The 27,191-nt window shown below is 35.6% G+C and overlaps 1 protein-coding gene across 1 annotated transcript; it reads left to right on the forward strand.

Moving 5' to 3' along the window:
• The first annotated feature begins 371 nt into the window (after window positions 1–371).
• On the forward strand, window positions 372–26,781 carry LOC135273003 (ankyrin repeat domain-containing protein 62-like). The gene is made up of 7 exons (XM_064371810.1): window positions 372–568; window positions 7,516–7,549; window positions 7,824–7,965; window positions 19,677–19,890; window positions 21,542–21,719; window positions 22,801–23,777; window positions 25,416–26,781. The coding sequence occupies exons 1-7, from the start codon at window positions 417–419 to the stop codon at window positions 25,594–25,596; spliced, it is 1,878 nt and encodes a 625-aa protein (XP_064227880.1). The 5' UTR covers window positions 372–416; the 3' UTR covers window positions 25,597–26,781.
• Window positions 26,782–27,191: the final 410 nt, after the last annotated feature.

Here is a 27,191-nt window from a genome sequence, read left to right on the forward strand (position 1 = left end):
TTATATATTTGTCCGTCTGTCATCTTTATAATTACCGGCTTTCTAACTGGGTCTCTGATGTCCAACTTGTTGATTCCCTGCGCCGAGATCTGAGCAATCCACTGAGCCGGCCAAAACAGTGGTGTTAAGATTGATGGTGCTTTTCTGCCTGGGAATCTCCAGACTCTGCACCAAGAACTGGCGTGCTAAGGCACCAGCAAAACCACCACGCCGGCCACAAGAGTCGCTCTGGCGGCCCGTGGGGCTCCTCCACTGGGAATCTCCTGGTCCGTGAGCAACAAATATTCGTCTGAAAGTGTGGCGTCCTCTCGTTCTTTGCACTTTCACTGGGAGGTACGTGCCCGAGCTGCTAATCATCAGCCATCTTGGATCTCTCTCCATCAGTGTTTAAACTTTCATTGAAGGTTGCAGAAAAAATGAAAACATGCAGAAATAAGAAAATGGAAGTGTCAAGAAACCTACATGCCGATTACAGTGACAGTGATGATGATGAATTAATCCAAGAAAGAAGGAGCAGAAAACCTGATAATCATCAATTTCCCAGGCAGAAGAGTGAAGAGTATAATAGGTAAGCCTATAGCAATATTTAATAGTAGCAATATTTAATAATATAAAACATCTTAAGTATAATAAATCTGTGTTAAGGATTTTACATATGTTACATGCTTATATATGTTAAGAATTTTCATTATAGCATCATCATATCACAAAGCTGGAGATAGTCTAAAATCCCATTAATAAGGAAATAGGTAAATCGTCATACCCATTAAATAACGTAGTATGCAACCCTGTTTTTAAAATTAGATTGGATCTATAGTATACTCATTACTTCATCAGTAATGGATATTTAAAACATTTAGTTTGATAACACATCTTAAGTAAATTTTGTCAGAATATGATATTGTAATATCTTGATACTTGTAATATCTACTGAGTTGCAAAAGGAAACTACATGCTACCTTGGCACTTTGCATTACCAACAAAATTGCTAGTTATGACATTTGTTTCTTGTTCTCAATGCATGAGTTCTCAAATATTGATTCTCATGATAATCTGAATATTGTCAAGGGATTTCACAAGGGGATCTATATTCCATGTAAATATTCAGTGTATTGGTAAAACTTGTTAAAATATATCAAAGGATCTTTGATCTACCAAGTCAGTAGTTCACCCAATTTTTTCCTGTAAAGAGTAACTACTTTAGGCTTCGTGAACCAGAAGGTCTCTGACATCTTTCATAGACAATAGATAAATAGGTAGCACTGTGTTCCAAGAAAACTTACAAAAACAGGCAGTGGGCTGAATTTGGCCCACAAGTACTGATTTGCTGACTCCTATGCCAAAACCAAGGTGCTGCTAATGCAGTGAACCTCCTCTTTTGAGGCACTTTGAATGCATCCCATTATCCTTTCAAAAGATATTTCAGTATGCACAACACCGTATTTTACAACAATGACTTCCTATTATATAATTTAAAATATTCAGTAGACAAAATAAGATTTGAATTTTTACCTTTTTTCATCTTGTAGAATTTATTATTTTAATATGACTAACCATTTTGTATATTTGATGATAAAATATCTCAGAGTTGAGTGATTTTTCTCAAGTAAGAAATACTGCCCTTTAGTCTTTCTGTGGTCTTTATAAGCATGACCAAAATGATAACCAGCTTTATAATCTAGAAATGTTCAAGGGGTGTTTTAGTTCTATAATTTTATGATGTTATTTAGTACCTTGGTCTGACTTGCCATATATGTCTGGCTTGACATATATATATATGTGTGTATGTGTGTGCATGTGTGTGTGTGTGTGTATAATTTTTAAAAGCTTTTAAGATATTAAAACATACTATGTAACTAATCATTAATCATTATTAATCATTATGAAATGATTGAAAATATCCTTAAAATTAACCTGTCTGTACTCATGGACTCAAATTTCCTTTCCATTCACTCTTTAACTCACTGCCATAATTTTCACTCTCACCACTCCTCCAAAATTGTTATTCTCAAGGTTGTCACTGATTTTTCACTGTAATACATCTAGGCATAATTCCTTTAGCTCTCGCTTTATGTAACTTATCAGCAATACTTGACCCAATGGAAAACTCTCTCCTCTATAACACTTTCTTCACTGGCCCTCAGAATCTCACTCACTCACCTAGATTTTCCTCCTGACTTTCTAGTCCATTGATCTTAGCCTGTTTTGCTTACGTCTCCTCATCTTCTACCTTTTACAGATTGAAGTGACCCAGGGCTCAGTTCTTGAGGTTTTTTCTTGTGACTTTTACTAGCTTGTATATGCTAATGATTTTTAAATTTATACCTCCAGTCCATTTCAGGCCTATTTATCAACCTGTCTACTTGACATCTCTCCTTGATTAACTATTGGATACAGCAAATTTATCAGGTCCAAAATCTAGCTACCGATGGTCTTCCTCCTACCTGCCCCTCATGTAGTCTTTTGTTGTTCCATTAATCATAACTCTTGTAAATGCTCTGCCCAAAACCCTGCTGTCATCCTTGACTCACACATGCTTTCTCTGTCTCCCTCCCCCAACCCCCACCTCTGACACTCCACAGCTAAGATGTTAGCAGATCTCGTCAGGTCTAACTTCACAATATATCCAAAAACCAGTCACATCTTTCATGTCTAAGCAACTCCACTATCATCTGATCGGCCATCTAGATTAGCATAATAGACTGCTAATTGGTCTTCTGTTTCTCCATGTTTAATCCTGTTTTCATCAATTCTTAACCAGTGAACCTATTAAAACATGTCAGATTATGTCACTCTTTTGGTTAAAAACTTCTAATTGCTTCTCATTTCACTCAAAATACATGCCGAATTTTCTCCTAATACTCAAAAGCCAGCACAGGATCTGACCTCTTATTTTCCTGATTTAAGCTTTTGCCTTTCTAGTCTGGTTTATCCTGGTGTACAGTTTTAAACATTAATACTCACTTAAAGTACAGTTTGATATGGGTTCATTCTGACAATTTTACCTGGCAATTATATGCTCTTTATGCTCTTTATGGACTCTTTTGGCTTTTAATGAGCTATACTCTCTATATTAATAGTTTTCTAATTAGGGAGAAAAGTCTAATATTGTGGTCATTCACCATTCTATTACTGGTAATTATGATCATTTCAGTCATGGTACAAGGAATCATAGGAGTTGCAAACTTCACTGGTATTTTATCAGGAATAATAAAATATTCGTGTGGTGAATGCAATGGATGTAAAAATTCTTTTCAAAGGATTATGAGCCTTTAGCTTCTGAAATAAACAGATAAAAGTTGGATTTGGCCAGGTGCGGTGGCTCACTCCTGTAATCCTAGCATTTTGGGAGGCCAGGGCAGGTGGATCATTTGAGGTCAGAAGTTCAAGACCAGTCTGGCCAACATGGTGAAATCCCATCTATACCAAAAATACAAAAATTAGCTGTCAGTAGTGGTGCACCTGTAATCCCAGCTTCTTGGGAGGCTGAGGCAGAAGAATTGCTTGAGCCTGGAAGGCAGAGTTCGCAGTGAGACGAGATCTTGCCACCGCACTCCAGTCTGGGCAACAGAGCGAGACCCTGTCTCAAAAAAAAAAAAAGTTTGATTTATTGCTTTCTCTAGTAAGTCTGTGCTGGTCAGGCACAGTCTCTTTTTTTTTAATTTTTAAATTTTTTTTTATTTTTTATTGCATTTTAGGTTTTGGGGTACATGTGAAGAACATGCAAGATTGTTGCATAGGTACACACATGGCAGTGTGATTTACTGCCTTCCTCCCCTTCACCTATATCTGGCATTTCTCCCCATGCTATCTCTCCCCAACTCCCCACCCCGCACTGTCCCTCCCCTGTTCCCCCCCAACAGACCCCAGTGTGTAGTGCTCCCCTCCCTGTGTCCATGTGTTCTCATTGTTGAACACCCGCCTATGAGTGAGAGCATGCGGTGTTTGATTTTGTGTTCTTGTGTCAGTTTGCTGAGAATGATGGTTTCCAGATTCATCCATGTCCCTACAAAGGACGGGAACTCATCATTTTTGATGGCTGCATAATATTCCATGGTGTATATAGGCACAGTCTCTTGTAATGGAGCAGCTACTAAGCCTTATAAAAGGTTTGTGGACTAGTGAAGTTGAAGGCTTGGCTGACTCTCATAGGCATAACTGGGTTGACATCATCTGGAGTAATGTGGTTATCTGTGTAAGACTGTTGTGGATTAGTTGGCACTTCCAGGCATGCTGATTGGAATGAGTTTGTCTCTGGATGTCTTCAGAGGCAAGTGGCTGACATTCGTTGGTTGGTGTTAATGAGGCCAGTGGTCATTGATTGACTAGATTAAAAATTGGTTCTGGGTGGCTACCTGTTACCATGGCTACAGGTCAGTTTTCCTTAGTTTGTGGCAATGTTAATCAGATGTTTTCTGTTTGAAAGTTGCCTTCTATCAACTATGCTCAAATGAACACTATTTTATATTCCAGAATTATATACTTATTTTTTAAGTTTGAGTCAAGAGAAATTGTTTGTTATCTGAGAAAGATAGTTTTTAGAAGCTTAGTCTTAAACAGAAGACTCATCTACATATATTTTTGGTAAAATTGATGGATTTATTTTTGTTTTTTGTGTTTTTAGGGGCTCAGGCTGAACTCCTACATAATAATCTCCAATGGGAAATTTCAGCCTTTTTTTAAATTTATGTAGGTACATGATAGTGATATTCTTATTCATGTTTACAATTTTCTGCTGATAAATCCAGCTTTTCATATTAGGAATAGATACCACACTGTAAGTATACAAAAGTTTCTAAATCATTTCAAACAAAATTCAAACTAATCAGAATAGTGCTATTTTTGAACTACATATAAAGACACATAGGTATTTTAAAAGCAAGTGTTTTTTCCCTTTAAGGTAATTTTACAGTTTCTTTCAGGCTTTATGTGCCACATAGTATTCTGAAAACTTAATTTAAATGAAACATGTTAAAACAGTAACTATGGCACAAATCCAACTATGACCCCATGTCTAAGAGTCATTGCCTTGCAGGCAGCGAGCTCCAGCCTTTTAGCGTAGCATTCAAGTTTACTGTAGCATTCTTCTTTCAGTGTTTGCTTTCATGTGTTTTTTTTACCTTTCAACTTCCCAGGAAACAACTGGATGCCATGTGCCTAATCCCTGTGCTCACATTCTGTTCTCTATATAAAATGGATTTCTCCTACTGTTTTTGTTTTTATTTTGGCCTGGTGAGCTCCTCTTGTCTTTTGCCTCTTCCATAATGTCTTTCTCATGTTCATATATAATTTTTCCTGGTAGTCTTCCAGAAAAATAATGGTATCAGTTTTAGTGAAATGGTTAAGGATGAAGAAGGATAAAATCTCTAATTTTCTTACCTCCTTGTAAAGGAATATTAGCAGTGATTACTTTCTCCAGAAAGAAAATAGTGTAGACAGACTAATCTAGAGAATACTCGACTGTGTCAATGCTGCTGGAAGACTGATTAAAACGATGTGTTTCAACTGGTTGCCATGGAACCCTTACTGTAGTGGCTAAGCACAGACAAATCTTGAGAGAACTTTGACTGCAAAAGGGAGTAGAGAAATGGGTAACAAGTAAAAGAAGAAGAATGCGAGATTCAAATGACTCTTGTTTCTTTTTCAATTTTAAAATGGAAGCTGTTAGAGTATTCTTGTTTGCTGTTCAGAATGAGCCAGTAGAGAAGAAATGTGTTTTTGGAATTTGGTTTTGTTTGCATGTCTGAGGATTGGAAAGTTATCTTTTAAATATCTATAGTAAATCAATTATTCATACAATTTCTATTCATGTTTAGTTTTATCAGAAGTGGTCTTTTTTCAGAATTGGTTCAGGAGTGGACTATTTTAATGTAATGGTACATGAAGATCATGACTTAAACTCACATGCATATATTTTTAGAAATTCTGTAACAATAAACATACAAACACTAGGTCATATTGGATAGAATTTAAATTTGCCTTGATGATGTATGTATCACAGTACCTTTGAAAGTAGCATCACAAATCGCTGTGCCAAGGTAGTCTAAAATAACAGGTATGTTTCCTTTACGGTTGTTCAGATGCTGGGAAGGGGAAGCTTTCTAATTAATAATAGAAAAGCAAACTACTGAAAAAATAATTGCAGACTGTTACTTTTGGACTGTATAGTTCAAATGTAAAAATTAAATGTTTCTGTGGACCAACAGTGTCTTTGACATGTCTTGTACACTCAGCAAGTTTCGGTTGAATGCATGAATAAATAGTTGAATGGATGAATGAATTTTTTTTGTGAATTTCTTTAGAGAAACCAAATTTTCAGTTTATTAAAAGCAGGTTTCCAAAGCTGCATAGGTATAAAATCTAATTTTTAAAAAATTTCAAGATTCAGAGATTATTATTTGTAATCATAGAAAGAAATGGAAAGATAATATGAATTCATCTGCTATTATATTACTTGTAAACACTTGAAAATAAATATTACTTTTATAGTGTATTATAGAGTATCCTGAAACACATATTTTGGAGCCAGAGTTCATGGGTTTGAATGCTTAATCTGCTACTAACAAGTTTTATGAGGTTGGGCAAGTTATATGGCCTTTCCATGCCTACTTTCTTACTTTATAAAATGCCTGGTATGTTATCTACCTCACAGAATTGTTGGGAGGATTCAAGTGACTTAAACACTTGTACAGTGTTTAGAATAGTACATAGTATCTGCACAGTATGTCCTGAAAAGCTCACTAATGTCATAATTTTAAAAAGCGTTTCTGTTACATAAGTAATATTTATCAAATAAGTCTTAGTACCAATTAAATCTTGTTTGTATAGAAAACGACAATAAGGTCAGGTGCGGTGGCTCACACCTATAATTCTAACACTTTGGGAGGCCAAGGCAGGTGGATCACCTCAGTTCCGGAGTTCAAGACCAGCCCGGCCAACATGGTGAAACCCCATCTCTACTAAAAATACAAAAAAATGAAAAATGAAAAATAAGTAGGTGTGGTGGCAGGCACTTGTAATCCCAGCTACTCAGGAGGCTGAGGTAGGAGAATCACCAGGACCCTAGAAGTAGAAGTTGCAGTGAACCGAGATCATGCCATTGCACTCTGCCCAGGCAACAGAGCAAGACTCTCTCAAAAAATAAATAATAAATAAATAAATAAGTAAATAGGGGCAACAAGAGGAAAACCTAGTGTGTGTGTGTGTGTGTGTGTGTGTGTGTATATATATATATATATATATATATATATATATATATATATATTTTTCTATCAAATAATGCAAGTAATATGTTTTTTCTTTTTCTTTGGCTGTCAGAAAACTAATGCTACCCTTTCCATTTACTTTATCCCCTTGTAGAAAATGATTGTATTTTACATCACCTGTGAAATATTACCTGTAAACTTTATGAATAGGAGAGAGAAATGATAAATATAGAGCTTTTATATAGAAAATAGTTATAGTCTTTGTATTTTACATATTTACTATTTGCCTGATTGTAATTTTTTCTTTTAGGCTTGCAAAGAAAACATCTAATAAAAAGAACAAGGTATTGTAAAAGTAAATTGTCAAGAATGTTGTTGAAAATCCCTTATTAAAGGTCACTTAAAAAAACAGAAAATCTTTTGTAGTAAAGATATTGGCTTTGAAAAAGCAGCAGTAACCATTCATAAAGGTACCCTTTTAACCACAGTCTATTAACTATTTTAAGAAGTACTTTGGTTTTGCTCATAAAAAAAGATGAATAATTCCCACTGGTGTACATTTAATATATGCTATAAATATTTGGGGGACATTTTGAAACAGTGTTATTTATTTTATAGGTTAAAAGACATGTACATTTCAAGGATGACCTCGATGACATAATTCAGTCATCTGAAACAACCTCAGAGGATGATGAGTTGCCTTACTCTGATGATAAGAATTTTATGTTACTCATTGAACAACATAGAGTGGAGTGTAAAGGTAGGACCAATGCATAAATATAAGGCTTTTTCCCTAGCCTACAGTAATGTTTGCACACATTGCACACACTGTACCATAGATCACTGATGTGTTATAGGGATGTTCATCTCAGAAACATGCTTTTTGTGAATATGGAATGAGAACTGCTCTATCTTGTATACTCTTAACCAAAGAGCTGTGATCGTTCCACTGTACTTTCCTCAGTGTGAATGACACTCCCAATCTTTTTGCTGACTCTGCTTCTCTCCTGTGCCTTTACCCAGGGTCAGGTCATTATCTCGTATGTTGAATAATGTGATAACTCTTTTTCAACTCTTTTCCCTACTGTTCCACCTTCCAAAACCATGGTCTATTCTGCAACCATAATTATATACATTTTAAAAATTTACATCTGATCATGTTACCTGCTTGCTTAACACCCAACTGCCACTTGTCATTGCTATAAGGTAGACATGTCAGCACTCTAGCTTTATACTGCATCATTTCATATCCTTTTTTCTCTCCATGTCACAGCCAGTGCCCCAGGTGTTTGCTCATACAATCTTTAGCTTTAGTGGGGTATAGTTGATATATGTTAAAGTGCACATATGTAAGATGTACAACTTAATAAGTTTTTTGATAGGTGTATACACCTGTGAAACTGTCACCATAATGAACATAGTTATCTTATCCATCACCCATGAAAGTGTCCTGTGCTGCTTTATGTTCCCTTTTTAGAAAAACTGCTAAATTGTTTTCCGAAACGTGTACCATTTTCCATTGCCATCAACAGAATAGGACAGTTTCAGTTGCTGTGTTGTCACACTAAGTATTGCAGTATTTATCTGTAGCATTCTCATGGGTGTGGATTTTGTGCATGATCCTAATGACTAATAAACATATTGAACATCTTTCCATGTTTTATTTGCCATCTGTACATCCTCTTTGGTGAACTGTGTTTTCATATCTTTTTCCATTTACAATATTAGGTGGATGTTTTCTTGCTTGTTGAATTTTAAGAGTTCTGGACACTATTACTTTACAAGAACATTTTTTCCAGTTTGTGGCTTCACTTCATTTTCTTAATAGTGTCTTTTCTAAAGAGCAGAAGTTTTTACTTTTGATGAACTCTGTTTAGTTACAGAGTTTGCATTTTATGTCATATCTAAGAAATCTTTGCCTAGCACAAGTAATTTTCTCAAAATTTTTACAAAAATTTTATTCTATGCTTCATTCTAGAAGTTTTATAGTTCTAGGTCTTACATTTAAATGTACGCTTCATTTTGAGTTCATTTTTATATATAGAATGAGGTATATGGATTCAAGTTAACTTTTTGGATATGAACAGCCAGTTGTTTGAGCACCATGTATGGAAATGGCTATCCTTTCTCTACTACATTGCTGTCCTGCCTTTGTCAGAAACAAACTGGTTGCCTGTATGTCATCTATTTGCCTGTGGACTCTATTGAATTCTATTAATTTACAGATGCTCCTCAAATTATGGTAGGGTTACTTCTGATTTCAGTCAAAAGCTAAGTGGTACTTCATTAAACCCATTGTAAAGTTACTAAGTTAAAACACCTTAAGTTCGAAACTGTCTGTATTTGACTTTCTTTATATAGGTTGAGCATCCCTAATTCAAAAATCCCAAATCTGAAATGCTGTAAAATCCAGTGTTTTTATTGTCAACCTGATCTCACAAGTGGAAAGTCCCATATCTGAGCAGCTCATGTACACAAACTTTGTTTCATGCAAAAAATTATAAAATATTTAAAATTACCTTCAGAGGCTAGGCACGGTGGCTCATGCATATAATCCCAGAACTTTGGGAGGCCGAGGCGGGAGGATTACTTTGTGTCAGGAGCTTGAGATCATTCTGGCCAACATGGCAAAACTGCATCTCTACTAAAAATACAAAAATTAGTTAAGCGTGTTGATGCACACCTATGATCCCAGCTACTCAGGTAGCTGAGGCAAGAAATCGCTTGAACTTGGGAAGTGAAAGTTGCAATGAGCTGTGATCTCACCACTGCACTCCAGCTCGAGTGACAGAGCAAGACTATCTCAAAAATTAAAATAAAATAAAATTACCTTCAGGCTTTGTGTATAAGGTGTGTTTGAAAAATAAGCACATTTTATGTTTAGACCTGGGTCCTATCTCCTAGAGGTACCATTTTATATATTTGCAAATATTCCAAAATCCAAAATCTGCAATACTTCTGGTGCCAAGCATTTTGAATAAGGGATGTTCATCCTGTACCAGTGACACATTGTTTTGATTACTATTGATTTATAATAATTCTCAAAATCAGTTTTCCAATTTTGTTATTTGTTCTGTTTTGGCTGTACTAGAACCTTTGCATTTCCACACGAACTTTAGAATTGACTTGTCAACTTAAAAAAAAGCCTCCTGGCTTTTTGGACATTAGGTTGGGATTGTGTTGTATTTATAGATTAATTTATGGAGAATGAACATCTTAACAATAATGAATCTTTCTACTCCTGAAGAAGTGTATGTCTGCATTTATATAGGTCATAGTTAATTTTCTCAGTAATATTTTGTAGTTTTTAGTATATAGGTCTTCTTGTGTTTTATCAGATGTTTCTGTATTTCACATTTTGATATAGTCATAAATGATATTTTAAAATTTTTACTCCGATTGTTTTTCACTAATATATAGAAATACAATTGGCTTTTCTATGTTGATTTTACATAGTCCAATCTTACTGAACTCACTGAGTAGTTCTGGTACATTCTTGGAAGATTTGATGAGATTTTCTATATACACCAAAGACTGTCAAACTTTTTCTTAAAGTAGTTTCTTATTAAAGACTTGTGGAAAAAGGGGTCTCTGTTTTAGCTGTTTGACTCTGCTATTGTAGTATGAGAGCATCCATAGACAACCTGTACATTAATGAACACAGCTGTGATCATTGACAAAGACAAGAAGCTGGCCCATAGGTTAGAATTTACCCAAACCTATTGTGTGATCATGGTTGTGTATAAAGACAGATTTATTTATTTTTTCAACTGGGATGACTTTTCTTTTTCTTGCCTAACTAAACTAGCCAGAATCTTCAGAACAATGCAACATAAAAGCAGTGAAAGCAAACATTCTTGTGTTCTTCATCTTCTGGGGAACATATTCAGTTTTTCACCATGACGCATGTTAGCTGTGGGTTCATCATAGATGCTCTTTATCATGCTGATGAAGGTCCCTGGATTCTTACTTTCCTGAGAGTTTTTCCTTTTTAAAAAATCAGATTCATCCATGTCCCGTCAAAGGACATGAACTCATCATTTTTTATGGCTGCATAGTATTCCATGGTGTATTCCATAGTATTCCATGGTCCTGGACATTTTCCCTGTCCAGTCTATCATCGATGGGCATTTGGGTTGGTTCCAAGTCTTTGCTATTGTAAACAGTGCTGCAATGAACATTTGTGTGCATGTGTCCTTATAATAGAATGATTTATAATCGTTTGGATATATACTCAGTAATGGGATTGCTGGGTAAAATGGAATTTCTATTTCTAGGTCCTTGAGGAATCGCCACATTGTCTTCCACAATGGTTGAACTAATTTACACTTCCACCAACAGTGTAAAAGTGTTCCTATTTCTCCACATCCTCTCCAGCGTCTGTCTCCAGATTTTTAAATGATTGCCATTCTAACTGGCATGAGATGGTATCTCAATGTAGTTTTGATTTGCATTTCTCTAATGACCAGTGATGATTAGCATGTTTTCATATGTTTGTTGGCCTCACATATGTCTTCTTTTGAACAGTGTCTGTTCATATCCTTTGCCCATTATTGAATAGGTTTGTTTGTTTTCTTGTAAATCTGTTTTAGTTCTTTGTAGATTTTGGATATAAGTCCTTTGTCAGATGGGTAGATTGCAAAAATTTTTTCCCATTCTGTTGGTTGCCAGTTCACTCTAATGATTGTTTCTTTTACTGTGCAGAAACTCTGGAGTTTAATTAGATCCATTTGTCTATTTTTGGCTTTTGTTGCCAATGCTTTTGGTGTTTTAGTCATGACGTCCTTGCCTATGCCTATGTCCTGAATGGTTTTGCCTTGGTTTTCTTCTAGCGTTTTTATGGTGTTAGGTCTTATGTTTAAGTCTTTAATCCATCTGGAGTTAATTTTAGTATAAGGTGTCAGGAAGGGGTCCAGTTTCTGCCTTCTGCATGTAGCTACCCAGTTTTCCCAATACCATTTATTAAACAGGGAATCCTTTCTCCATTGCTTGTTTTTCTCAGGTCTGTGAAAGATTGGATGGTTGTAGATGTGTGGCGTTGCCACTGAGGCCTCTGTTCTGTTCCATTGGTCTATATCTCTGTTTTGATACCAGTACCATGCTGTTTTGATTACTGTAGCCTTTTAGTATAGTTTCAAGTCAGGTAGCATGATGCCTCTGGCTTTGTTCTTTTTGCTTAGAATTGACTTGGCTATGCGGGCTCTCTTTTGGTTCCGTATGAAGGTTAAGGTGGTTTTTTTCAGTTCTGTGAAGAAGGTCATTGGTAGCTTGATGGGGATAGTATTGAATCTATAAATTACTTTGGGCAGTATGGCCATTTTCATGATATTGATTTTTCCTAACCATGAGCATGGAATTTTTCTCCATCTGTTTGTGTCCTCTCTTATTTCGTTGAGCAGTGGTTTGTAGTTCTCCTTGAGGAGGTCCTTCAAGGAGATTGTAGCAATTGTGAATGGCAGTTTGCTCTTGATTTGACTCTCTTTAAGTCTGTTATTGGTGTATAGGAATGCTTGTGATTTTTGCACATTGATTTTGCATCCTGAGACTTTACTGAAGTTGCTTATCAGTTTCAGGAGATTTTGGGCTGAGATGATAGAGTCTTCTAAATATACAATCATATCATCTGCAAATAGAGTCAGTTTGATTTCCTCCTTTCCTAATTGAATACACTTTCTTTTTCTTGCCTGTTTCCTCTGGCTAGAACTTCCAATACTATATTGCATAGGAGTGGAGAGAGAAGGCATCCTTGTCTAGTGCCAGATTTCAAAGGGAATGCTTCTAGTTTTGCCCATTCAGTATGATATTGGCTGTGAGTTTGTCATAAACAGCTTCTATTATTTTGAGGTACGTTCCGTCCAAACCTAGTTTATTGAGAGTTTTTAGCATAAAGGGCTGTTGAATTTTGTCGAAAGCCTTCTCTGCCTCTATTGCAATAATCATGTGGTTTTTGTCTTTGGTTCTGTTTATGTGGTGAATTATGTTTATAGACTTGTATATGTTGAACCAGGCTTGCATCCCCAGAATGAAGCCTACTCGATCGTGATGGATAAGCTTTTGGATGTGCTGTTGCAATCAGTTTGCCAGTATTTTATTGAAGATTTTTGCATCTATGTTCATCCTGGATAGTGGCCTGAAGTTTTCTTTTCCTGTCGAGTCTCTGCCAGATTTTGGTATCAGGATATTGGTGTCATAAAAAGATTTGGGGAGGATTCCCTCTTTTTGGATTTTTTGGATTTTTTGGATTAGCTTCAGGAGTGATACCAGTTCCTCTTTTCATGTCTGGTAGAATTTGGCTGTGAACCCATCTGTACTTGGGCTTTTTTTGGTTGGTAGGCTATTAATTGCTGCCTCAACTTCAGGCCTTGTTATTGGTCTATTCAGGGTTTCAACTTCTTCCTGGTTTAGGCTTCGAAGGGTGTAAGTGTCCACGAATTTATCCATTTCTTCCAGGTTACTGGTTTATGTGCATAGAGTTGTATATAGTAATCTCTGATGGTGGTTTGTATTTCTGTTTAATCTTCGGTGATATCCCCTTTATCATTTTTATTGCATCTATTTGATTATTCTCTCTTCTTTTTTATTAATCTGACTAGTGGTCTGTCTATTTTTTTGATCTTTTCAAAAAAACAGCCTCTGGATTTATTGATTTTTTTGAAGGGTTTTTTGTGTCTCTATGTCCTTCAGTTTTGCTCTGATCTTAGTTATTTCTTGTCTTCTGCTAGCTTTTGAGTTTTTTTGATACTGCTCCTCGAGGTCTTTCAATTTTGATGATAGAGTGTCGATTTTATATCTTTCCTTGCTTTTCTTGTGGACATTTATTGGTACAAAATTTCCTCTAGACACAGCTTTAAATGTGCCCCAGAGATTCTGGTACATTGTGTCTTCGTTCTCATTTGGTTTCAAAAAACATCTTTATTTCTGCCTTCATTTCATTATTTATCCAGTCAACATTCAAGAGCCAGTTGTTCAGCTTCCAGGAAGTTGTGTGGTTCTGAGTTAGGTATCTGAATTCTGACTTCTAATTTGATTTTGCTGTGGTCTGAGAGACTGTTTGTTATGATTTCCATTCTTTTGCATTTGCTGAGGAGTGATTTACTTCCAATTATGTGGTCAGTTTTATGTGTGATGTGGTGCTGAGAAGAATGTATGTTCTTTGAATTTGGAGTGGAGAGTTCTGTAAATGTCTATTAGGTTTGCTTGGTCCAGGTCTGAGTTCAAGTCCTGGATATCCTTGTTAATTTTCTGTCTCGTCGATCTGTTTAATATTGACAGTGGAGTGTTTAAGTCTCCTACTATTATTGTGTGGGAGTCTAAGTGTCTTTGTAGGTCATTAAGAACTTGCTTTATGTATCTGGGTGCTCCTGTATTGGGCACTTATATATTTAGGATCGTTAGCTATTCTTGTTTTATTGATCCTTTTACCATTATGTAATGCCCTTCTTTGTCTCTTTTGATCTTTGCTGGTTTAAAGTCTATTTTATTAGAGACTAGGATTGGAACTCCTGCTTTTTTTGCTCTCCATTTTCTCAGTAGATCTTCCTCCATCCCTTTATTTTGAGCCTATGTGTATCCTTGCATGTGAGATGGGTTTCCTGGATACAGCACACTGATAGGTTTTGACTTTTTGTCCAATTTGCCAGTCTGTGTCTTTTGATTTGGGCATTTAACCATTTACATTTAAGGTTAATATTGTTATGTTTCCATTTGATCCTGCCATTTTGATGCTAGCTGGTTGTTTTGTCCATTAGTTGATGCAGTTTCTTCATTGTGTCGATGCTCCTTCCATTTGGTATGTTTTTGGAGTGGCTGGTACTGGTTGTTCCTTTCTAAGTTTAGTGCTTCTTTCAGGAGCTCTTGTAAAGCAGGCCTGGTGCTGATGAAATCTCTGAGCAATTGCTTGTTTATAAAGGATTTTCTTTCTCCTTTGCTTATGAAGCTTAGTTTGGCTGATATGAAATTCTAAGTTGAATGTTCCTTTCTTTAAGGATGTTGAATATTGGCCCCCACTCTCTTCTGGCTTGTAGGGCTTCTATGGAGAGATCTACTGTGAGTCTAATGGGCTTCCCTTTGTGTGTAACCCATCCTTTATCTCTGGCTGCCCTTAGCACTTTTTCCTTCATTTCAGCCCTGGTGAATCTGATGATTATGTGCCTTGGGGTTGCTCTTCTTGTGGAATATCTTTGTGGTGTTTTCTGTATTTCCTGGACTTGAATGTTGGCCTGCCTTGCTAGGTTGGGGAAGTTCTCCTGGATAATATGCTGAAGAGTGTTTTCCAGTTTGGATTCATTCTCCCCATCACATTCAGGTACACCTGTCAAACGTAGATTAGGTCTTTTCACATAATCCCATATTTCTTGGAGGCTTTGTTCATTTCTTTTTACTCTTTTTTTCTCTAATCTTTCCTTCTTGTTTTATTTCATTGAGTTGATCTTCAATCTCTGATATCCTTTCTTCTGCTTGGTCGATTCGACTATTGAAACTTGTGTATGCTTCGCGAAGTTCTCGTGCTGTGTTTTTCAGCTCCATTAAGTTGTTTATATTCTTCTCTAAGCTGTTTATTCTCATTAGCATTTCTTCAAACCTTGTTTCAACTTTCTTAGTTTCTTTGCTCTGGGTTAGAACATGACTTTTTAGCTCAGATATGTTTGTTATTACCCACCTTCTGAAGCCTCTTTCTGTCAATTCATCAGACTCATTCTCCATCCAGACTTGTTCCCTTGATGGTGAGAAGTTTCGATCTCTTGGAGGAGGAGTGGCATTCTTGTTTGGGGTATTTTCATCCTTTTTGTACTGGTTTCTTCCCATCTTTGTGCATTTATCTATCTGTGGTCTTTGTGGTTGTTGACTTTCAGATGGGGTCTCTGAGTGGATGTCATTTTTGTTGCTGATGAAGTTGTTTCTTTCTGTTTCTTAGTTTTCCTTCTAACAGTCAGGCTCCCCTGCTGTAGGACTGTTGGAGGTCCACTTCAGACCCTACTTGCTTGGGGACCACCTGCAGTGGCTTCAGAACAGTGAGGGTTGCTGCTAGGTTTTTTTTTTTTTTTTTTTTTGAGACGGAGTTTTGCTCTTGTTACCCAGGCTGGAGTGCAATGGCACAATCTCGGCTCACCGCAACCTCCGCCTCCTGGGTTCAGGCAATTCTCCTGCCTCAGCCTCCTGAGTAGCTGGGATTACAGGCACACGCCACCATGCCCAGCTAATTTTTTGTATTTTTAGTAGAGAGGGGGTTTCACCATGTTGACCAGGATGGTCTCGATCTCTTGACCTCATGATCCCCCCACCTCGGCCTCCCAAAGTGCTGGGATTACAGGCGTGAGCCACCGCGCCCGGCCCCTTTTCTTCTTTTATCTTTGTCCCAGAAGGATACCCGCCAGATATCAGCCTGAGCTCTCCTTTATGAGGTGTCTCTTTGGTTATACAGGGATCGGGGAGCTGCTTGAGGAGACAGTCTATCCCTTATAGGAGCTCAAGTGCTGAGCTGTGAGCTCTGTTGTTCTGTTTAGAGTTGCTGGGCAGGTACATTTAAGTCTGCTGCAGCAGAACTCATAACCACCTTTTTTCCCAGGTGCTCTGTCCCAGGAAGGTGGGGCTTTATTTATAAGTTCCTGACATTCTTCTGTCTTTTTTCAGAGATGACCTGGCCAGCGAGGAGGTAGCCTAGTCACAGTCTGCCGGCATCGGTGTTGCTGAGCTGCCATGGCCCTGCCCAGCTGCTGTGTGAACTTCCTTGCAGTTTTTTTTATAGGAGTATAGTTAGAACTGTCTCAGTAATGGTGGTCTGCCTCAGTAATGGCAGACTGTCTCTGTAATGGCTGATTTAATGGATTTAATTCTTGGTAATGTAGGATTTTCTCGGTAATGGCGGACGCCCTTCCCCCCGCAGAGCTGGACCATCCCCAGTCCAGCTGTGCTTGCTGTGAAACACTGAATCCAGAGCGTTTCAGATTGCTGGTCTTTGTGGGCATGGGACCAGCTGAGCCAGATCAACTGGCTCTCTGTTTCAGCCCCCTTTTTTTCAGTTGAACGGGTGACTCTGTGTCTCAGGCGTTCTAGTCACCAGTTGAAATAGCACCCGAATTTCTTTGAGTTTCTGTGCAGCAACTCACTGCACCAGCTGAAACAACTGCGCTAGAGACTCGTGGTGATTTTCGGCCCAGGAATCTCCAGGTCTGTGGGCATTCAAAATTCATTTGGAAATGCAGTGATCACTCACCCTCTGCGTTTTCACTGGGAACTGCAATCTGGAGCTGTTCCTATTTGGCCTTCTTCTACTGAAATCTTTTTAATGAGATTTATTATATGGCCTAAAATATTGTCTATTTTAATAAGTGTTCCATAGATACTTGAAAAGCATGGTGATAAGTCTGCTCTGTTCTTCCTAATTTTCTGTCTCCTTGTTCTATCACTTCTTGAGTAAAAGGTATTGAAACCTCAGATTACTTAGAAATTGGCTATTTCTTTTTGTAGTTCTATCCACTTTGGCCTTCTGCATTTTGAATTTCTTATGACATTAGAGGCATAAACATTTTGGATTATTATGTCTTCTTGATTAAATGAAACTTTTATCATTATGACATGACCTTATTTATTGCTGGAAATGTTTTTGCTGTGAAATCGACTTTAATGTTAATACAACCATTTCTTCTCAGTAGTCTTCTGAAAAGTGTTAGCATGTATTGTTTTCCTATTCTTGTAGCCAATTTATGTCTTTACGATTAAAGTGCACTTCGTATAGACAGCATGTAGTTAGGTATTGCTTTCTTATTGAGTCTGTCAGTCTGCTTTTTAATTGAGGCTTATAAACCAGTTTCATTTATATTGTGATTATCAATATAGTTACGTTTTTTGTCATTATGCTGTTCGATTGCTGTTAGTCTCGCTGTTATTTGTTCCTCTTTTCTTCTTTTTCTGCTTTCCTTTAGATTAGTCAGCTATTTTCTATAGTTTAATTTCACATTTCTTTTTTGGTTGATTGTATGTAACTGTTTGCTATCTTAGTGGCTTATTTCAGATTTATGGTATATAATTTTAACCTATCACAGTCTGCCTTCAAGTGATGTTATACCACATCATAGATGGCATAAGAAAATGACAATGGTACCCTTTTATTTTTTTTCCCAGACAGTTCCTTCCTGGATCTGTGGGATTATGGATTTTGCCAAGTTTAGAATGTTTTTGGCCATTTTTTTTTTCAGTTTTCTTTTCTGTCTTTCTTCCTATTTGGGGACATATATTAGTTGCTTGAAGGTTTCTCATAGTTCATCATGTCAAATTTATGATTGTGATGTTTAATCTGTGTTTATTTTCAGCCTCTGTCATTTTTACCTCTGACATTGCAATTGGCATTTCTGCAAGTATGGTTTGATTTTTAAAGAAATATCTTACATGCCTCCACTTATTGTCGCAGGTTTTTTGGGGGTACAGTCATTTACTTATAAACAGAATTCTTTTTTTTCTTGCTTTTAGATTTTGGGTAATTTGCCACTCCTGAGGCAAGAGTTTCCTGATTATTTCTTGTCCTGTGAAGTATGAGTTTTTGGACCTGGCTCCTGGGAATGGACCCTCTTCTGGGCGCTTCGAGAACAGCAGACATTGTTTCTTCTAATCTTGTTCTATTGTTTTCCCTGCCGCCTTGGTCTTAGGAAGTTTCCTAGCACATGTGGATTTTTTTCATTATTCTATTAAATACTTTAGAGTGGACCTCTGCAGATGTCCAGGGTTTGTTTCCTCTGCTGCTTTCTCCTCTCAAGTGTTCTGTCCTGTGATTTCTCTCTGCTTTCATTTTACCAGACTCTTAGCGTCACCACCACAGCTCAGGGAATCTTGTGTCAGATTTTCTCCCTTTGTCATGGCCTGGGAGCTCTGTCCACACAAAAAGCTGGGACTTTTGTAAGGCCTACATTTGTTTCTTGTCTTTCAGTGATTACCATCCTCATTACCAAAGTCCACTGTGTTGAAAGGCATTGTTTCATTATTTTGCCTGGTTGTTTTTGGCTTCAGGTAAGAAAGAAAATCAGCACCCGTTGCTCCCTCTTGGCTGGAAGCAGATTGCAGCAGAGCTCCAGAACATGCATCAGACTAGCCAGAGTGCTCTGCTTCCTCCTTTGCTCAAGTGCTTCCTTCTCATTTTTCATTTCTCAGTGTAGCCTTCTCTTCCTCAGGGAAATCTTCCCTTGGGCAATTATAGGTCAAATTCTCTTATGTGATTATAAAACTATGTATTCTTAAAGCAGCTATCTGAATTTATATTTGTCACCTTTGTCTTTGTTCTTCACTATGCTTTAAGCTGAACAAGGTCGGACGTGTTGTCTGTTTTATCTGAAGCTCTTTCTATAATTTCCACATTGCAGGCAGTCAATATATACATACTCATTCAGTGTATGAATGATTGCCATGTTGATATCCACAGTCCTTTATATCTAAAACCCTACTCATGTATTTTATCTCTATTTTGTTTTCCCTTGGTTACAGATTTTGTTAGCCTATTGAAAATCAAGAATGCAGTATCTGCACATGAAATATTAGTAGAACATAAAATATATTACTGTGAACAACTTACAGTGAAATTTCAAAAAATGAAAAATAAGATTAGTACACTACAAAAGGAACTGTCTGAAACAGACAAAACCGAATCACAGTCAGAGCATCAGAAACTTGAATGGAAACAAGAGCTCCATAATTTAAGGTAAAACATTCTAGTTTTAAAGAAATATTTGAGCTGTTTATACTAAAGATATGTAGGATAATTTTTATAATAGTTGACTTACCTTCTAGGGTTTAATAGAGAAAAAAACTTCTTAAAATTGTGGAATGTGAAATTCTTGGGTATAATATCACAAGCTCTTAATTGTGAATATTTCTCTAATAATTAATTGCATATTCCTTTAAATCATTGTTTAAATGATTATATAGATTTCTACTCTATGGCAATCTCATTATTTAATAAATTGAAATTGGGGTCTTAATTTATTGTATTAATGCTGTAAGGAACATCCTACATAGCCATAATTTTCTCCATTTCTATTCATTTACTTTGGAAAAATGTTTCAAAATAGAGCTATCTGGTTAGAGTATAGGAGCTTTTAAAAAAGATTTTTGATGAATATTTCTAAGTTGTTCTTAAGAAAGTTTATATTAATTTATAATTCAACAGAGTATGACATGGATATTTTTCTCCACCCAGAGTAATTATTTCTAAAATTATTCAGTTTTATTTATTTTTATTTATTTATTTATTTTTTTGAGACAGAGTTTTGCTCTGTCACCCAGGTTGCAGTGCAGTGGTGGAATCTCAGCTCACTGCAACCTCTGCTCCTGTGTTCAAGTGATTCTTGTGCCTCAGCCTCCCAAGTAGTTGGGATTACAGGCATGCATCACCATGCCTGGCTAATTTTTTTTTTAAGCAGAGATAGGGTTTTGCTGTGTTGGCCAGATTGTTCTCAAACTCCTGACTGCAAGTTATCCACTGGCCTTGGCCAGACTGGTCTCAAACTCCTGACTGCAAATTATCCACTGATGACAGCATGAGCAACCATGCCTGGCCTAGTTTTACTTTTAGTATGCAAGGAATTAAAAGTAAAATGGAATTTTACTTTTAGTGATTACTGATTAGCTTAGTCAACATCTGTCTCTGCTACAGAGATTAAATTAAATCAAGATTCTATGCTGAAAGCACATATTACTCTTTACTGTTTAAATATTAAATTTTGTCTTGTTTGAGAATGGATTTTAACATTGTTTGTAAAATACATAATAATCAATAGGGTAAGTTAAAAGTGTTATTAAAAAAAGAAACATAAAAGGTATGGGGTAACATCTTAGATTCCTTAGCCGAGGCTTGGATGATAGTTATCTGCAGATAAATGTTGCAAGAAGACACCTGAAGGTGCTATCTTACAATGTAAATCATGTTTAGGGATACCTGCAATATTTCATGAATATGAAAATTTATTTCTGCTGAAGGTATCAACTTATTTATAAAAAATAACTTCTTTTTAATTAGCTTACTCTAAATGATTCATTCTGACTGAGGAGTAATTATTAATGTGTGAAGAAAAGGTAATTTTTAGCTTGCAACTTTACCTAAGAATTTTCAATGTCCTTTTCAATAATATTTACTAGAGTTATTAGTAACAGAAGCTAATCAATTAGCAGAATGTTTATTCCTTACTACTTTTCAATTTATATATGTCCTTTGGAAGACATTGAAGTGAGAAATTAACATGAAAACCAGAAAGAAAAAATATTCAAGAGCATGAGCACTTTATTAGGAAAATAAACCAGCATACGAGTGCTTTGTTTTTAAAGGATTTTAAGATAAGTATATTTAACCACAGATTAATCTTACAACAAGAAGAAAAAAGAAGAAAGCCTGAAAAGTATGAAAAAGGTACAGAAGAGTTCGAAATAATGGAAAAGAAATATTGGACACAAGCTGGAGCGAAAAAACAACTTCAACTGATTCTCAAATCATTGGAAATGAAATTGAAGACTGTAAGAAATAATTTATATCAGGTACATTAACATTTGGTAAAATTTTATATTTCTAATATTATTTTGTTAATATTATAATATCCCTTTGACTTAATATATATTTAGTTCTAAAACCACAAATTTTGTTTCATCTTAAAAATGAATGACACTTATAGCTACAATTATTTATTGTAAATCTTGGCATCAAAGTAGTATTTTATTTCAGTTCAAAGACCTTTGGAAAACAATGATATTCCATGATATATACTTAGTGATATTTTATAGATAAGTAATTTGTTCCTAGTGATATAGTTCAATATAGTTTTTTCTATTTCACATTAATTATGGTTTCAAGCATTGTGAAAATGAAATAAAAGTTATCATAATAGTACATAATCTCATGATGTCCTAAGAAGAGCTTTATAAATGTTATCTTCTTTACTTTTGGTGTTTTGAAAGAAAAGATTTTTATTGTATTTGCATATCTACTTCATGGAAGTAACCATGATCTGGTGGAGGAGCACTAGGAGTCAGAAGACCTGGGGAAAATCCAGCAGCTTCTTGTATTTTTAAACTTTCCCTTCAGAATTGTGATAACTAAATGACTGAATTGATGTATGCATATAAAAGTGCTTAGTACAATGCCTAGATTTATCATTTATCAATACCTGTCATTCTTAAAACTGACTCTAAAAATGTAAGAAAAGTAGAATTATCTATAAAATATTTGCAGGAAAAAGGAAAGGAATTTGGAAAATTTCATCTGTCCAAATATCTGCAGAGCTAAGGCTCTTACACTATAGGGAAAAGTATAGGTTAGATGTTAGTGTGTAAACCCAATTTCTAAATGTACTCATAGTTACTAATCATTTATGCCTTTGGGTTTGTTGAAATTCAGTAAAAGCCTTTTTTAAAATTAATTGTCTTGAAATACATTTTTGAACTTTTGAGAATTTATGCTCTAAAATGTTTGAAGTTTTGATTCAACTTCTCTTTTCCAGTTGGATATCCAGATGACAATTCTTTCATTGTATAAATGTATGGGTTATTACTTATTTAGTTTCAGAAGAAGTCATAATGTGTCATTTTTTTGGGTACTAATTGAAAGTTTTCTTTGTTTTAGAGTTCTCGTACTCATGAAAAAGAAAGAGACCTGCGGCAGAAAAATCACTTGATGCAGGATGAAATGGCCAGACTCGGGCTAGAAATAGACACAATAAAACATCAGAACCAGGAAAATGAAAATACGTATTTCAAGGATATTGAAATTATAAAGAAAAAGAGTGAAGACCTTGAAAAGACTCTAAAGCTGAATGAGGAAACATTGACAAAAACGATAAACTGGTATAGTGAAAAGCTTAATGCTCTGACATTGGATAAGAATACAGTGCTCAATTCTGAGCTAGAGAAGGAAAAACAAAGAAAGCAAAGACTGGAAACAGAACTGGAATTATACAGTTGTAGACTGGCTGCTGTTCTATGTGATCGTGATCAAAGTCAGTCATCAAAAAGAGACCTACAGCTTGCTTTCCAGAACACAGTAAATCAGTGGTGTCATTTACAAGAAAATATGAATTCTCATATTCAGATTCTTTGTCAGCAACTTTCTAAAGCTGAGAGTAAATCCAGTGGCCTGGAAACTGAGCTCCATTGTGAAAGAGAGGCTCTCAAGAAAAAGACGTTGGCTACAGAAAACATGCAAAGACTCATAAGCCAAACACAGTGTCGATTGAAGGCCATTGAACACATGTACCAAAATGACCAACATATAGTGGAAAAATATGTGAGAAAGCAACAATCTGTAGAGGATGAACTATTTCAGATACAAAGCCAAAATGCATTGCATCAACAGCAACTTAATGATGCTCACAAGCAAGCTGACAATCAGGAAAAATTAATAATTAATATCCAAGCCAAATGTGAAGATACTGTAGAGAAACTTCAAGCTGAGTGTAGAAAGCACTGTATTCTGCTAGAAGAGAACAGCAAGGGGTTGATAGAGGAATATGTTCTTTTAAAAGAAAGGCAATGTCAGTATGAAAAAGAGAAAGAAGAAGAAGTAAGTATCAAGAAAAATACATATTTTTCAAACTTCCTGAAGTAAAATTTAAAGTAATATTTGGTTATGGCTAAACAGTGAATCTAGTTGAATATGAAAGTATATACACGATAAACAGATCTGCTGTATCACCTTAAAAAACGTAACTTGTTTCCAGCAAATAAAAGTTAGAGCTAAGAGATGTGACAATGTGACACTCAGGAAATTTTAAGCATTTCAGTTACAAAATGTTAATATAGACTAATATTTATAATGTAGTCTTACACTGCTGAAATAATTTTAATGTCTGTATGTTGCCACATTTTAGGATTATGATAAAACAGATATAAAGAAATATTCATACCTAAAGTGTTATTTTGAAATTGATTCAATTAATTGGTTTACTTTGACCATTAATTCCAGATTTCCCAGATGAACAAAAGTGTAATCCCTATTTTAAAATTATTTTTCTTCAATAGCTTTTAATGTATCTTAGTTGGTATAATTTTATTTATTATTTTATAAATAATATAATATTATTTATAATATCTCTCTGTTGCCCAGAATGGAGTGCAATGGTGCGATCTTCGTTCACTGCAACCTCTGTCTTCCAGGTTCAAGTGATTCTCCTGCCTGAGCCTCCCGAGTAGATGGGATTATAGGCACCTGCCACTATGCTGAGCTAATTTTTGTATTTTTAGTAGAGACTGGGTTTCACCATGTTGGTCAGGCTGGTCTTGAACTCCCGGCCTCAAGTGATCCGCCCACCTGGGCCTCCCAAAGTGCTGGGATTACAGGCATGAGCTACCGTGCCTGGTCAATTTTATTTTTTTTCATGTCAATTTCACTTAAATCTGAAAATAATTCAATCTTAAATTATACATTGATGTGACCTTTCCATTCTTCAAAGACATCTAGTTTTTCTTACATTATAATATGGGGAAAATGTGGTAAATGTTACCAAACTAGATTTGATTTAATCTTCCCACTAGCATTTATAAGTTACTTTCGATTTTTTAATGAAAAATGTGGTTATAATTTTTATTTCAAGGCTCAGTGACTCTCATTTGGATATAATGTCCTGTACAAAGATAAGCTTAGCTGTCTGTGATTTATTAGTTTCACGTTGGATCCCCATTTTCAGATTAATGAGGGGTGGTAGGAATGGAGGGAGTAGGGAAGAGAGACATAGCAGCCAAGATCAGGGAGGGAGGTAGAAGCCAGGTTACCTAGAGCATTGAAGGCCATTGGAATGTAACTTTTCTTCTGAGATGGAAATCTGTTGGAAGGATATGAGCAGGTGACTGAATATGTGAGGAACTCTGAGGTTGATTTGAGCTTCTTCTTATAAAAAAGAGAGAAAGCATTGCACAGTGTAAAATTCACTACCACCAGTCCCACCCACATACCTGTTTCTTTTTGAGGCTTAAAAACCTCAGTGCATATTCATCAGTGGACTGAATCTGTTGTATGAGTAACACAGCAGCAGTTTGGCATGAAGATAACACCTTCTTTATCCTTAACTGGATTCATTAATAAACAGGAGTGTATACACATGAGGGGGAAAAAGAAAGAATCTGTGTGTGTGGTGATACTTTTCTAAGTGTATACATTAGAGTTAAATATTACTAACACAATTTAATAATAAGGTGATATGTAAAATCCGTAACAAAAATAACATCTTATCAGGTAGTTGTGAGAAAACTCAAACGAGAACTGGGTGATGCCCTGAACAAACAATTACTGTCAGAAGGTATGCTAGAGATTTCATCACAACGTCAAAATACTTTAGAAGATGAGACACGAGATACAAAAAAGAAATTCGGACTGATGAGAAGTCAGGTATGTATGAAACTTAGCATGTCAACAGTTACTCTGTAGCTGGTTAATATCAACTGTTGTAGGATACTAGTTTTAGTGGACAGCTTTTTTCATATTTTAATTATAATTAATTTTATTATCTTTGTAATGCACTCATTTCTCAATCTCTGCTATGTTTTATAATAATAAATATTTTTCTTATAATATTTCCAGTTAAGAAAGTTGAGAATTACACATCATTTCTCATAGATTAGATAATTTTTTTTTCTGCTTACAGTATATTTTTAGTGATTTTTGTATTGCCATGGGGATACAAGCCAGATTAATTCAGAGGATAATTCCTAATGGAATGTTTCAGAAATTTTTCTTTTTTTAATCTCTACTTTTCTGTGTGAATAAAGAACTTGTGCTTACTTATTTCATGGGTTTCAGTTTAACTTGTACAGAAAGGCCATTCTACAGAATAAATTTTTGTTTTGATAAAAATCCTTGCTCTGACTTTATATTGGGCTATAGTCAGAGTCATATGACTATGAGCAGTTAGCATTTGCCAACATGTGTCTGTCTACTTTCTCTAGTTTAAAAAAAAAAAAACAACTTTAAAAATGGAGTTATAGAAGGTCAGCAAAGGGTAGGTTTGAGATGTTTGCGTGGGTCAAGTGGGCATTTTGATAACATGGCTTATCCTTTGGCATGTTTAATGGACATCCCTACCGTTTAAGATGACACTTGTAAATAAATTCTCTCCTAATGATGATGTGAGCCCTGCTACTCAATCAACAGAACCTGTAGGATCTTATTTGAAATTGATCTTGTCTATTTTAATTATGTTCCCGTTTATTTTTAAATTTTCTTGTGGTTTGCCTGGAGAGGAAAGATGATGCTTAGTTTTAAATATTAAAAATGTATAAGTTGCCTTGCTACAACAAAATTAAATGCATACACACAAAAAAGAAACAAAATTATAGCTGATGTGGTAGTGGTGTTTGGAATTCAAAAATATAAATGCTTACCATAAAGTAATTTTCTCTTTCCCCGTTTAACCAAATTTATCAATTTGAGTATCTGATAAAATATAAAGTAAAAGCAAGAAAAATATTGTATTTTAATCCTACAGCATAGGTCAGTAAATTTTTCTGTAAAGGACCAGGTAGTATTATTGGAGACTTTGTGAGCCATAAGATCCCTGTTGGAACAACTCAACACTGCACTTACAGCACAAATGTAGCCACAAACAATATGCAGATTGCAGGAGTGTGGCTGCATTCCAATAAAATTTAGTTAAAAACAGGTAATAGATGATTTGTCCTAGATTATTATCATTTTTTAATAAAATACATTTTGATAGTTTAAAAACAGTATTTTATATATACCATCTTTTGTTCATTCATTTACCTATTGATAGGCATTTGGTTTCCACACCTAAAGGTTGTTTTCAATTCTTTGTTTTAGATACAGGAAATCCAGGATCAACTCACAGAGACTCTAAGATATAATGAGGAGATGCCAGACCACGTGCAAAAGTACAATTTAAAGCAGCACACATAATATCTTGAGTATTTATAAAGCAAATGAGTAGTGTAGTATGAGAACTATATCAGTTAAGATAATAAGTATGTCTATGTGAAGCCAAGAAAAAATTTCAGCTGTAAGCT

Source organism: Aotus nancymaae, unplaced genomic scaffold, assembly GCF_030222135.1.
Source record: "Aotus nancymaae isolate 86718 unplaced genomic scaffold, 86718_ANA_hifiasm-v0.15.2.pri h1tg000183l, whole genome shotgun sequence".
Classification (NCBI taxonomy): Eukaryota; Metazoa; Chordata; class Mammalia; order Primates; family Aotidae; genus Aotus; species Aotus nancymaae.